The sequence below is a fragment of the Stegodyphus dumicola genome, chromosome 1 (genome assembly GCF_044657685.1).
Source record: "Stegodyphus dumicola isolate Sdum_Otavi_A_Nest chromosome 1, ASM4465768v1".
Classification (NCBI taxonomy): domain Eukaryota; kingdom Metazoa; phylum Arthropoda; class Arachnida; order Araneae; family Eresidae; genus Stegodyphus; species Stegodyphus dumicola.
The window spans coordinates 173,302,858-173,318,473 of NC_140768.1; the positions used below are offsets into that span (position 1 = coordinate 173,302,858).

The 15,616-nt window shown below is 34.4% G+C and overlaps 1 protein-coding gene across 1 annotated transcript in view; it reads right to left on the reverse strand.

The window, feature by feature from the left end:
- Positions 1-15,616, reverse strand: part of LOC118189821 (neural-cadherin-like) — a 1,221,277-nt gene that overhangs the window by 597,064 nt on the left and 608,597 nt on the right. Inside the window, exon 3 of the mRNA XM_085823084.1 lies at positions 5,051-5,242. Coding sequence (XP_085679210.1) covers positions 5,051-5,242 — 192 coding nt within the window. The remainder of the gene's footprint in view (positions 1-5,050; positions 5,243-15,616) is intronic.

The following is a 15,616-nucleotide window of genomic DNA, read 5'->3' on the forward strand; positions in this document are numbered from 1 at the left end:
CCGACGCAATTTAAGCTCTGACAAATACGGAAAATAAATATTATCGAGAAATGGCTAAACAGCTACTCAGATAAAATTTCTGGAGTTTTGCCTTCTCGAGTAACAACCATCTCGCATTGTTCTCAGACAGAGAGAGTTGAGGATCAGAATGTTTCCGAGGCCTTTAGACCCGAGCCCATTAATCAAAGGCGAGGAATCTGAGATTTAAGCCGATAGCCTAATCCTGCTATTTGCGGAACAGCTGCTGCTAAGGCGAGTGTGAGTTGAATTCACGCCTTTACTTTTAAGTTAAATTCCGCGAATATGAGACTTGATGGCAAGTCTTGAAGATGAATACTTTGATATCTACAGAAGGGTTGATTCACTGAATAAATTCACTTGTACGACCAGACGCCTTATGCAGATATTAGATATAAGTAGTCGCGCATATTAATTTCATATCGTAAGCAACATTAGATTTCAAAGCCCGTTAAAAATATGCATATGTATTTTGCATCAGCATCTGAAAACGGGTTTCCTAAAAGCTAAATGCATTTCGTTTCACACTTATGATAGATATTTTAATATGCATCTCTATCTGCACAGCCAACAAACGCTTGGAAAGTAGCTTGTAGAAAATCTTATATATTTCATACTTCCATACGGGTGTATTCCTTATATACACTCATGTCCATAAATTAAGGATAATGCAAAATCAGGCAAAGGAAGAGTTAGAAGCAAAACGAATTTGACTTATTTGTAAAGCTTATTTATTAAACAAAAGGTAAAGCGCAAAAAAAGATGCTATATGTTTGATATTATTAAAAATATTAGCAATTTTTTCTCCCTGGAGCAAATTACAAAAAAAAAAAAAAACCTATTTACAAAAAACCAATATTATATGGTTGGTATGATTGTTAATACATTGTATGTCTCCCAAACGATACAATACAGTCCGTACAACGCCTAGGCATGCTGAGTATCAAATTATCGATCTGATCTTGGGGGATATCACACCACTCAAAAAGGCATGCTCTCCGAAGTTCCGGTAGACATGAAGGAGGAGGTTGACGGGTTGCAACTCATCGGCCAAGCATGTCCCACACGTGTTCTACTGGATTCAAGTCTGGTGAGAATGCTGGGCAGTCCATACGGGTGATATCCTCCGATTGAAGGCATTCGTTTACGATGTTTGCACGGTGAGGCCGGGCGTTGTCATCCATAAACACAAATTGTGCGCCAATGGCGCCCCGAAACAAACGTACATGTTGTTCTAGAATGACGTCCCGATAGATTTGGCTTGTCATGGTTCCAATTTGAACATGTAGATCAGTTCTGGAACTCAAAATAATTCCACCCCAAACGAGCACTCCTCCAACACCGTAACGGTGTCGTTCAATGATATTTTCTTGGTGGTAACGGGTACCTGGAGCTCTCCATATGAACGTCCGGCGAGAATCAGACTGCAAGCTAAACCTGGACTCGTCGGAAAACATCGCACAAGCCCACTGTTCCGGTGTCCACAATGCATGCTCTCTACTCCAGGCTAACCGCAGGCGACAGTGAGTTGCAGTAAGTGGAACGCATCTGACAGGTCTACGAGCATATAGACCAATCTACCCTAAGCGTCTGTACACAGTCTGCCTTTAAATTGTCGTACCAGTGGCTGAAGAGAGCTGAAGAGACGGGTCTGAGGCTCTGCTCCGCCTGTTTCTTTTCGCAGTAACTGCCAAATACCGGTCCTCATTCGGCGTTGTAACTCTAGGGCGATAGGTGCTGTAACGTCTACTCACATTACCATCATCTTGGAATCGTTGCCAAAGCCTGGAGATGGCACTCTGGGCAATTCCAAGTTCGTCTGATACTTCCAGTTGGGTACGCCCACATTCCAGGCGGCCGATAATTCTACCACTTAAAAAATCATCCAAATGCGTCCTTTGTGTCATAACTATTCGGTTATTGCACTGAAATGCTTATAAAGCGCCTGCGAACAATTTTACTTCTTTGCCTGTATTCCTTATATATCACTCTCTTACACTCTCGTCATTGTGACGTACCATCGGTGTCATCTAGTTACTTCCTGAAATTTGCATATGATTCTTGAAGAAGTGTGTAGTGATTTTACAGGTGATATATTTATTTTAGAGTTCGATTTTCGCGTGACTCCGAATTATCCTTAATTTATGGACATGAGTGTATTTCATACTTCCATATATTCCTTATATATTTCATATTTCCATATATTCCTTATATACTTCATACTTCCCAATTTGAGCATTGCCTTTACAAGCACGACAGTAGCAAAACAAGAGCAAGATTAGCAAAATTACAATTTCTAACTTTAAGTTTTCATTAAAAGATATTTAAAGATAACACTAAATGATGTTATTCCGTAAAAATTATTTATTGCATACTTGAAATATTTTATTATTTACTTTGAATTTAATATTTCAGTTTATTTTTACTTCCTTGCGCGAAGTAAAGGAAGTATTGTAATCGTGAAAATTTTCAGTTGTCATATTTCAATGAAAATATTCAATTTGACCGATATCGAATGCAATTTAACGATGTTTTTGCGTGAGATCTGTGAAGACATTTTGCGGACAGAATAAAGGACTCATTTCTCCAAAACGGGTTGGAAAAAAGAGTTGAAAAGATATTTTTTCCTGATGTCTGTACGTATGTATGTATTATCTCGCATAACTCAAAAACGAGAAGCCTCAGAACGTTGAAATTTTGTATATAGGCTGCTATAACATGTAGTTGTGCACCTCCCTTTTTTGTTGCAATCGATCACACCAAAAGTATATATATATACCTACTATGTTACTCGGCTTCGTGAGCTCAGTTTTTTTTTACTCTTATATGTTGGTAAATTGTGCATTTTTGCTTTAAAAATGATTGAGTTATGTTGTTCTTATCTTTCGGTTAAGGTTCTTATGCCTTTAGTTAATCTGCATACAATAGTTGTAGAATTATCAATAATTTAAAAATTGTTTAAGTGCGGCTACGCCTAATTTTCTTATCATAGTAGCCATATTTGTTTCCATTTGAAACTTAGAAGAATAGTGAATTAAGTCTTTCTGCACTTTCAGTATGTTTTTGCTGAGTTAAGTTTGTGGATTGAATTTTTCGTCTTTCTTCTAGCTATAGATCAACTGACAATTTATAGCAATGATTACAAACATCTGTCATCCTACTCTTTAAAATATCATATGCTAATGTTAAATGAGAAATAGTTCAATGAAATTTTTTATTTAATTTCATATGGCCAGTATCTGCTGTTAAAACAAAAGTAATAAAGTCTTCGGCACAAGTTTGTAACCATGACGCAAACTTAATCTCTGCAAAGAACGCTATCAATAGCAACGCCATGTACTTATATTTTTCTCAGATATCAACAAACACTGGGACCCGGGCAGTTGGACGGCAGCGAACCCCATTGACGGCTCTGGATAATGGCGGACGTGGTGCTTTACTGATTAACCATTAAGGTAAAGGGACAGTGCCCACGTCCTCCGTCACTTATCACTTATCAATAGCAACGCTATCAATAATTTCTCGTTGAAAATGTGTTTATAAAAAATTTCTAAAGCGAAGTCTCATTGATGACGATGATGATTTCTGCGAAGGCATACAATTCTAGAAAGAAATTAAGTGATGTACTTAATTAGAAGAATTTTACATAGAAAATTAAAATATGAACTGCGTGGATAAAGCTGCTTCCTTCAAATTTTGAATTTTATGAAATTAAATTCTAAAACTTCAAAGACATATTGTGCATGACATACATACCCACCCTACACTGCCATTCGTTTGCGATTGTATTCGGTAAAATTATTCATCTAATCTACGCTTTTTTGCAAATGAATGGTTTTTAATATATATTGTACATGGGAAAAAAATCGCATAAATAAACTCGTCTCTAGTTATTAGAACTGTAGTAGATGGTCTGGACCAGCGGTCGCTAACCGGTGGTCCGTGAAAACATTTTGATGATCCACAGAAAAATTGGGACATTATTTATATTTTTATGAAGATTCAGTTTAAAAAATGACGAGTAACAAAAATCTATTATGGAATATCAATTATACTTTTTTTTTTTTTTTTTTTTAAATTTTACCTGCCACTTTTAGCGAAATTCCTTCTGAATTTAGAGACTTTTGCTGGTGTATCTAGCAACATTTGAAAGTGAGAGTTGCCATTCATGGATATGCTGCTGTTATCAATAATAGCGCGAACTCTAATTCTCTTTCTTTTTGAATAACAAACATATGCTATTGCAGTCGTTAGTAACACAGTTCTTCTCCGTGTCAATAAGCAACTTGATGAATTTTTATGAGAACCATCTGCATTCTTGTTTATAATTGCATCAATGGAAGTTTCCGTTTTTGTCTAACTGTTGATCGATGGTGCCATTGCAGAGAAAGCGATAATTATTATGGTTACAAATTATTACATGATTATTATGTTTACAATTAAAAATTTGCAGCATAACACTTTCAGTTTATTGATATTGCTTTGCGTTTGCCGGTTTGTTCTTGCTTTTCGTAAAGTTCCTTTTCAGTGATATGGAAATGTGAAGCATTTTGTACAAGATGGTAAGATTTTTGTACTTTTCATATAATTTTTCAATATCAACGAAATATCAGTGAGGTGTTAATAGTGTTTTAATTGTTAGGGGCGTAGCCTGAATTTCCATAAAGGCATACTGCTGAACACCAAATGTTTCGAAAATTATATTAACAAATGAAAAATTATAAGTATTGGAAAGTTGAATATTGTTTTTGCGTATTAATATGTTGTTTTTAAGGTATGATTTAAGGTTTTTTTAAATTCATATTAGTGGTCCGCCAAATATAAAATTATATATGTAATGGTTCGTGAAGTTAGGGTTGACGACCGCTGGTCTGGACAATCTGTAACACACAAACCTTTCTGTAACGAACACAAATATGTGAATTGATTAAAAATCAAATGTATTTTATAATATTCAGCATTTTTCTCCAGGTTTTTAATTATAATATTCAGGTACGCTTAAAGCTATATTGTTGCAATTAAAAACACTTACTTCTGTCCCTGACTAGGAAGTAGTGGATGTTGTGATCTGTGTCTGGATCTCTGGCTTGGAGTTTGAAGACTGGAGTGCCGGGAGGGGCATTTAGCTGGACAACAGCTTGCATTGGCAAAGGACGGTTGATGAAGTACGGGGGTTCGTCATTTACATCTTTTAGATGGATTATCACTCTTTGCCTTTCAGGATCTGGAACAGAAAAATAAAATTTAATTTTAGAGCCAGAAACGATGACTTTTTTGAGAATGCAGTAATCAAATAAGTTTACGAGGGTTCGTAAAAGAATTGGATTCTTTATTGTACTCGAAGCTTACCCTGCAGTGAAGATTTTTATATTTATGATGTCCGCAATAAAATATTTTATACTTCTGATTACTTAAACTTAATAGCTAGCATTCTTTTAAAGTATTCTAGATTTAAACTTATGTTCAATTCGAAATAAGTTGCTAACGTTTCACATATTCTTGCGTGGCAGAATGGTAAATTGATTCAAAAGGATTGGTTGAAGACGATATAGGAATTTATAAACATAAATATGTATTTAATTAAAAATAAATAGATTTCGACGCATAAAGCAACTCTATAGTATTTAAAATATTATGAGTTTTGATATAAACTTGCTAAGCACTTCAGTTTTTAATAATTATAATGAATAAGCTGCATCAAGCTTTCGTGGAAGAGTTTGATATCATGGCACGAAAAAAAAAAAAAAAAAAAAAAAAGGTATGGTCAGTGCCTTTTTAAAGTCAACAAACGAAAATGAAGTATGCATTTATATATTCGATAACAATTATTGATACAATGATACATTTATGCATTTGATTTATGAGATGAAGTCATGCATACAGATATCTGGATACATAGTGAAATAATGGACATATCCTTAGTAAATGATTCATTAAGATTCATATGAAAACTTTGAGTTCCGAATTCCATTAAGCTTCTTTAAAAAATGTAAAATACTTGCGATACACTGATATATTATAAAATGCGAACCTTTAACACTTACAGCAGTTTTTTTTTTTTTTTTTTTTTTTTTGTTTGTTTTTGCTAAAATATCTAAGAAATATTGACCATAAAACGGATTCAGTTTTGAAACAGACAAAAATAATGAGATATACAATGAGCCCTCCAAGAAACGACCATCTTTAATGTCTACCTCTGAAAATGAATAGTATTTCTGACAGCATAATCAAACATCTGATTGAATATCATGTCTTTGACGTAATTACCTCACAGATGATCAAAGTCAATTGGAATTACAGATGGTCGTCTTAGAGAAGTTTCACCGTGTTATGTCCAAGTGCCTTAGAATAAAATCGCCAGGCACTAGAAATGCACTTTACGCACGATGATAAGTAAAAAATATTATGTGGACATATATCGGTATACGCATGATTGTACAAGATAAAGAACACTGAAAATCGTTGACAAAAAAATGTAGAGGCTAGCTTATAAGGTGTTTCTCCCGCCTTCTTAGCATGCCTTCGTGGTATAATGGTCAGCACGCTTCGCGCGTATTCGAGAGGTCCGAGGTTCGAGTCTCGGCGAGGGCATTGCTCATTTTTCATGTCTCCTGCTTCGAAATAACCTAATGTCTGTAGAAGCTGGGCCTCTGAAACCTCTTTTCACTGAGTATCCTATGACATCTCCAGCTCTTTATAAAGCCAGATCTTTCTTTTCACCAATTCCAGCAGCAGAGAACACCGTCCAACGGATTCACAACAGATCGTACGGTGCAGGCAGCTGTTGTATCGATATTCAACGGTTCGTAACTTATGAAATTTGCGCTTCTCGCTTTATATTCGCAGGATATTTTTTCTTATTTTCGGCTACAGAATGCACAGCCGGCAGGCTATTTATTTTTGGACACTAATATTAAATTAACTTTAACATCAGTTTGCTATAGGGTTATCACATTTAGTTGCGCGTAACGCTAGAAGAAACATTTCCGAGAAACAAGCTTCCTCTTCTCTGACCTTACGAGGGTTCTTAGCCGAACAGTTTCGCCTGAACCGCCGCTCCGCCTAGCTACGCGGGACATTTTGCGGCTGAGGCGAAAATGTTTTTCCGTTTAGTTGACTTTGCGAAAATAATCGGTTTTCGTGCTTTAAATCAACAAACCTCATATCCCAAAAGCGAAATTCCAGGAAATATCAGATAACGGTTTTAATGAAGTCCAATGCCTCTTAAGCTCTTCCCGTTATATGTTCTTGCGACAAAGATTGGTTATCTTCAGCCATAGAATGTACAATCGGTGTTTGGCGAGTTTATTCTAGTGCACTCTCTCTAATACATATGTTAGAATACTGATAATTAAGAGTAAATATCAACACTCATTTCAGTCATAACTAAATACAGCCATTATTTAATCTCTGAAACACTGTATACAGAATATAATGTAAAAATCATGTGACCACATTTTAATAGCTTTTAAATTGTGCATCGTTAAAACAATGCAATTAAGTCTTGTGAAATTTAACAAAAACACAGAATTTCAAACTGTAGATAATTTTAAAATGCGCTTGCAGCTGAGGCAATTGGGGTGGGACTGATGTCCCGGCTAGGTACGCGGAACATTTTACAACACAGAATTTTTCTGATTGGTTACGCAAAAATAATTGGTTTTCACGTAAGTCAATCTATCAGCTATCCCGAAAGAGAAAATTCCTGGACATGTTTCTTTCGACTCACAGCCGCGGAATAGCTGTTAAGTCTGGTTCCAATTTTAATAATGCCCAATATCTCGTAATTCATAAACTGCCCTTTATCTATCCATCAGACATAAGCCATAGAACATCACCGATGTTTGGGGATTTTATTTGGTATTTGAGAAGGTATTTCTCACGCCTTCTTAGCATGCCTTCGTAGTGTAGTGGTCTGCACCCTAGGCGCATATTCCAGAGGTCCGTGTTTCGATTCCCAGCGAAGGTGTTGTTCATTTTTCATCTCTTCTGCTTCCAAAAAATACTTAATGTCTCTACAGTGGCGGCCGAACTAAAAGAGTGGTGTTTGATGATTCTCCACACCCAAGATTTGGCGATTGGTTTCCCTAAAAACCCCAGCCGCCATTTCAAAGGGGGAGTATATAAGGTATTTCTCCCGCTTTCTTAGCATGCCTTTGTAGTGTAGTGGTCTGCACGCTGGTCACGTATTCCAGAGGTCCGTGGTTCGATTCCCGTCGAGCGCGTTGCTCATTTTTCATCACTCCCGCTTTTAAACAAATACCTAATGTCTCTACACACTCTCCATAATGTATGTTGGCCGGATAATACCGTCACTTCCCTCTTCTATTTGATTCAGAACGTGCCCTGTCCAATGTGACGACGATGGATGGGCCTTATCCTACCTCCTTCGAACCATCACCACCAAGATTCTGCTTTAGTTGGGCGCAGTCGTAACGACCTGATCTTTGTTAACTATTGAATATAGGAATTAAACTCTTGTTTATCTTGAGTGATCCAAGTCTTACATAACTGTATGCAACCGCCATAACGTTCAAAGAGTAATAATGGTAAAACTATTTCATCCTTTCATACATTTTATACTGCAAATACTATTAATGATATAACTCTACCATATTAAAAGAAAATAAAGTTTATGCATGCATCTCACTAATCGCATAGTTTTTTTTTTTAAAGGTAAGTAATTTAACTTATTATTAAATATATTGTAAGGTATATTTTAATTTAATAACAGTTTTTTTTTTTTAAGTTTATGCCATTTTCCTATCTCTTCCAGCTTCAGCTTACAATTCCTTACCAGAATGAGTTTTTAGAATCGCGTTAAATACAAATGAGAAGTTGAGTAGTATTTAAGTCACGTTCCACTGACTTCGCCAGAGAGAGTTGGGATTCCTTAATAGCGCACATTTGCTTTTTGGCTACGTCTATATAAGTGTTACTACGCTCAGCCGTATTACGTGCCTTTTGATAGCTTCGCTGGCTAAGTTAATAGTTAATACAACGGGCCAACTATTTAGAATTGTGTTAGCTTCGGCTAAATCTCTTTAGTTAGTTATTATTACTTACATTCTGAGTTCAAGCTTAAGTGAAGGCTTTGCTGTACGCCCTGAGAAAGTGGCCGACTGTATATCTTTATTTGGAGCAAATAAATGGTAATTAACCCTTCTTGAGTTTACGTTTCTGTTCTTGGACTAAAGTGATTACTCGCGTAGTAGCTCACTAGGTTCCTCGACATTACATTTAACAAGATAAAAGTGAGCCACCCTACAATATAAAGAATATTTTTAAAAAGGAAAGAAGCAAAACACGGTATAATAAAACTATCACTTTTAGGATAAAGCATTTAAAATTGTATTTTTTAATTACCAATACATCCAAAAACAAATCAAATAACATTTTAATTCTAATTCGCAATAGTAGTAGCATGCTTAAAATAAACTGTCAGCAAAAATAATTTTTAATTACGGACAAATAAACAAATAAAAAAAAAGAGAGAGAGAGAAAGGGGGGAAAAATCTGAAAAGTTTCAGATTTTAAATTATGTCCAAAGGGGCGTTTCTTTAACGTTTTGTGTGTTACCTTTATTTATTAAATATCATGTTCTTTGCACTTAAACCATAAAATTCAGTTCAATAGCAATGTCGCAAAATGATTTTAAAATGAGCGTATCTTTAGAATTTCCGATACACAGTTCCGCGCGCTGGAAATAAAAAGGTTTTTTTTTTTATTTTTTCCCCGTAAAGTGTTGTCATTGCTCGCTTTGATATACTTGAGTTTGTTACTCAAACATTCGTTAAAGTTTTACAAAATATGAAATCGATCATAAAACAAATTCCAAATTTCAAATTTGGTCTTCCATATGCCCATATTCGTAGGAGGATGACGTCATTCAAAATTCGATGGCTCTGTACCGTTGCTTTATCACAGTGCGAGAAATACACATACATTTATGCAGATTTTTCATGATTTAATTTCTTTAAATATAATGCAGGACTCTAACATTGGGTGGCAACAGTTTGAAAAGTGAAACGGACATTTACAGTGATTCAACGCAAAATCGCAAAACGAAAACAATAGGTCTTCAGGGCAAAGCCCCTTTGCACTAATAAGACTGTAATACAGTTATTTTCGATGAAAAAGTTAATGCATAAAGTAATTATGGCCGGCTTACCACTTCTTTTATTGTTTATCGTTCTTGATGAATTATATTTATGCGTTTGCATATCTTTATAAAAATACATTTGATGTAAGAAAAATAACCGGCGACATGCTATCACAGCAGAAAGACGAGGGAAAAAAAAATGCATGAGTCACAACGCGAAGACTAGATCAAAAGCAAAGCAGTTATAGTTTTACTTTATTCTTACTAGTTAATTAGAAGTTTGGTTTGCAGATTTCAATATTACTACTGGCTGAAGCGTTATGCAAGTACATGCGTCGTGAGCATTATACAAAAATCATATGTCAAAGATTAATCATCAAATGACGTAATTTAGAGGGATTTATTATAAACATGTTACTATTTTTCAGATAGACGAGGAAATAACCAAATTAAGTAGGAAACTTAAAAGCTGTTGCACTTTAAAGTTATAATTTTAACTTAACGCATTCTTTATTTTAAATATATAAATATAAATGCAAAAATAGAAAGTAGTAAACTAAAAATAGAGAGAACTAGTTTGCTCAAAAATATTGCGCATTGAGCTGCAAATATTAAAATAGGTTGCAAAGAAGAGTACAGTTAAGATGAACTAAAGCTTTAAAGTACATTTGATATTGCAATTCCAAAGCTTATATGTAACACCATATTTGAGAATTGAGATCAAGTTAAGACAATTATACTAAGCTAAAGCAGTTAAATATACGCGAAACAACCTACTGGAATTACTACAAAATAAAATTAACTACACATAAAAAATTGAAAATTAGGAAAAAAAAAAAAAAAAAAACTTTTTTTTAACCTAAACAACTACATCACATTTTGAAAGCTTAAAAATCAAAGACATTTTAAGGACAAAAAAAATTACATACACAAAAATTGTAAACAAAGGTCAATTAGCCCAATTCGAGGTTTCAGACAGACTTATCAAGGGAAAAGTGCCAGAAATCTCCAATTTAGCTAATATTGGATTGGATTATTTAATTATGGCAAAGCACACGAGGGCTATCTGCCTAAAGGGAGCGATGCTTTCGTGGAGCGATGCCTAAGGGAAACTGGCTCGTATACACGTTACACATGGGGAAAACCACGAAGACGCTTATGCAGCCAGCCCGTTCGCGGGATTTGAACCTCGGACCGAACTACCAGTGTTCAGCGTCCTTACCACTCGGCCGCTGGTGGGCCCCAATTTAGCTAATAACAAAGGCACGAAACAATTGAGACTGAAAGCAGTAATTCGTAATTAAAGTTATTAAATTAATTTATATTATTCTAGCTAAGTGTCAATAGCTTCGTCCCTTTCCTCAATAGCTTCGTTCCTTTGCATATAAATGCAAACATATACTTTATAAATTCATGGTAACTTTGCCTTATAAAAATAAAATAACTTTTCAATAAAATCTAAATTCTCAAATAACTTTTTAGAAAAACAGGAGGCAGAAGCAGTCTTAACATAAGGTAAGTAAATTACAAATGCAGTGTGCCCATAAGCAAAACATTTTCATCTGAATTCTACTTTACTTAAAATATCTTTTAACTCGATTGCTTTAGCTGTTTCCGTTAACAGCACAGCAAACGTTAGAGCCATATTTCAAGAAGTTTTATTTACTTTAAATACGGAAGTTAAAAATCATATAAAATTTTGTATGCATTTCATTTCCTACAGATGTTAATGTTGCTGAAAATATAAAAACCAGTGCTGCTCTCATACCAAATATCTTTAAAAATATATCATATCTTATTTTATTTAGTCCTGCGCATCATAAATACATGTAAAATGTGTTCTACGAAAGCGATATAGAGCTCCTGCCATAAATTGCTGCTATTTTCTTTATTGGAAAAGCAACGTATAGCAGATTAAAGTGCTTGGATCGATGAACGTCTAGAAATAAGAGTAGCAAATTCCCTCCATCTGAACTGACAACTGAGAGCATACATGACTCATGACCACTAAAACTGCGATTTGAGATCAATTGATACCACGAATTTCAACAAATACTCGCGAGATCAGTTTCAAACTATACTTTAAACGTACTGCATTACTCAAAGGTAAAATGGTATATTTTCCTGCGTTTTCCCAAGGAATAGAAAAATACGATTATTGACCTAAAACCTAAGTAACGAATTGGGAAAAGCTAAAATTAAGAGAAAAAAAAAATCCCGATACAAAGTTTGCAAGTTTCAGTTGTAGAGACATTAGGTAACTTTTTTTTTTTTTTTTAAATAGGAGAGATGAAAAATAAGCAATGCCCTCGCCGGGACTCGAACCACGGACCTCTCGAATATACGCGGAGAGTGTTACCACTACACCACGAAGGCATGCGAAGAAGGCGGGAGAAATATCCTATACAGTAATAGGTTAAGTGCATAAAAATAATCCTATAGGAATGTTCGAAATTCTGAAACAGTGACAACAGACTTAGTTCCTTAAATACTGATAGTGCATATACGATGTCCCATACATGCGTTGAAAAAAAAATTAGCAAATAGTACTGAAGTAGCTGGAATGCCGTTAGCAAAATAAGTTATTCTCACCAATTTTTTGAGGGGGTTGTTGTTGTTTAAGGGTATAAGGAAAGATGTTTTAGTTTGTTGTGACTTATGTCACTTGTCTGACAGTAATATCAAAGCACGGAGTGCAAGATTGCGCCTGCCATTGGCCTTGAGCACCATACAGGTGATAGTACGACTTCGCTCAGTTCCGGCCCAGTTTTAATGGAGAGAATCCAGAGGGGAGGGGTCATTGCGATTTTTCGATTTTCCACGGTGGAAGGAACGATGTTCTTAAACATGTGCGTACGCAAAAACACAAGGACAACATAACCTGTATCGGAGGGGGGGGGTAGGAATTAAATTTTTCTATTGAAACAAAGGACCAAAAAGTTATTAATGCAATATACCTGTTCTCTGTCTTTTTACTGGAGCACAACCTGCCACGCATCGGATCATGTTGCAGCTTTATTTAGAAAAATGTTTCCCGATAACGAAATCGCTAAGAAATACACTGCAAGGACAAAAACAAATGCAATTGTTAAAGCAGGCTATGAAGAATAAACTTTCAGTTATTGATCGAATTAAAACAGCTCCATTCTGCCTTTGTACGCATGGAAGCAACAATATCGATGTAAAACTGCATCCAATTGTTGTTTCTTTTTTTCCATGCAGAGTTTTCAGAAATTAAATGTGGCTTACTTTTTGTCCCCACTTTAAAAAGATATCCGACAGACTTTAATACAGCACAGATAATTATTCAAACTTTAAAAAGAAAATGCAATTTCTGTGGATAATTGCTTGGTGCCGACAATGCGCCAGTAATGGTAGGTTTGAAGACTGGTGTCGCAGGCATTTTAGAAAAGGAAAATTAAGATTTACAAATTATGAGGTTCACCTGTCACCTCTTGATTTTTAGCAGTTGAAAAAGAGGCAGCTTCTTTCTTAATAAATGTGAATGAACACATTGTTGATATTTATTGTTACCTTGAAAAGGTTTCTGAAAGAAAGGGAAAATTAAAGCAATTCGAACTGCAGCATGATACTAAAATAAGAAAAATTTTGGAACATGTATGTACACGCTGGCTGTTATTAAAGAAATATTTGCCTAGAATACTCGACTTATGGAACCCACTTTACTACTATCACTGTGGGAGGAAGGACTATGGAAAAGCAAAAATCTAATTCTTAACAATACCGCTCTCCGCCACACACAGAGAAAAAATACCAAATGATAGAATATTTACCACGCTTTAATTAATAAAAACAAAAATTCGTTGTCAGAAGGTTCGCAAAATGGTAATTCTGTTTTAAAGCAAAATATACAGCCTTAAATATATACAGCCTTAAATATATTTTTAATTAATTTCAATAATAGGATAATATTTATAAAATTTATTCGATATTAGTATTAAAAATTATATGAATTAGAAGCAATAGGAATTGCATCAATCATATATTAAAATGATGTGTACACCACATGACTTCTTTGTATTTGAATATTAAATTGGAATATTAAATTATACGCATTTTTTCTTGCATTTCATTTAAACTTATTGGATTGAATTAAATCTACTTCTCCGACAGCGCATAAACCACAATAGAATAAATGCATTCTTTAAAATTCACTCCAGTATTTGTTTACCATAGCGACACTCTGGCGCTAGATTCACTTAACAGTATTAATAATTATATAACAGTTAACTTATATAATAATTTTATAACGGAAACTAAGTTAACTGTTATAATAATTTTATAACGGAAACTTATATAATGTTAACTTATATAATAATTTTATAACGGAAACTAAGTTAACTGTTATATAATCCAATAATTATATAACAGTTAACTTATATATTTCGTTCATATTATAACTCATAATGCACAAAATTTATATCATTTAAAGAATAGAATTATCTAATCGTTGCCACATGTTCTATTCAAATACTATAATAAAGCTAGAATGATGTATAAAAGAAATTACGCAAACAAAACAAAAAAGAAACAGTTTTTCACAGACGATTGAATATTTCTCATTAAATTAATTCAGTTCTCACTTCGCGACAAAGCAAAAATACATAAAAACTCAAAATATCTATATTAAAAATTACGAAGTAAATCTTAAACGCTTATTTCCTCGAAAAAATTCCAGAAAGGATTAAGCATTATTTAAATAATAAATGAAGGCGTTATCTTTGTTGTTGCGAAGCTAAGTTTCTCTAGATTGGCAACAAATCCACTAGTCTCCTGTTTCAAATGTAAACATGAATGGCCGCCATTAAAAAAGGCTTAGCGGCAATTAAACAACTTTAAAATTGCTGATAATTCTAAAAATTTTGCACACAGATTTACTAAAGGCATAAAATCCTTAACCGGAAGATAAAAACAACATAATTCAATCATTTTTAAAGCAAAAAATGTACAATTTACCAACATATAAAAGTAAAGAAACTGAGATCACTGAGCCGGGTAACAGAGTGGATATATATATAAATATATTTATACGGGTAACAGAGTGGATATATATATAAATATATTATATTATATACGTTTGGTGCGGCCGATTGCAACCGAAATACGAGGTGCATATCTACATGTTATAGCAGTCCTATATACAAAATTTCAACGTTCTGACGCTACTCGTTTTTGAGTTATGCGAGATACGTACGCACGTACGTACATACGTTCGTACAGACGCCACGAAAAATTCTCTTCAGAATTGATTTTAAAGCAGTTTTATAATGTTTTTGAAGGAAAAGAGTATTTTATTCTGTCCTTACGTACAGATATCACGCAAAAACATCGTTAAATTGCATTCGTTAGCCGTCAAAATGGATATTTTCGTTGAAATATGCTGCCTGAAACTTTTCGCGATTACAATACTGCCTTTTTACTTCGTACAAGGAAGTAAAAATGAAATAAAGATAAAATAAATAGTTATTTTTCTTC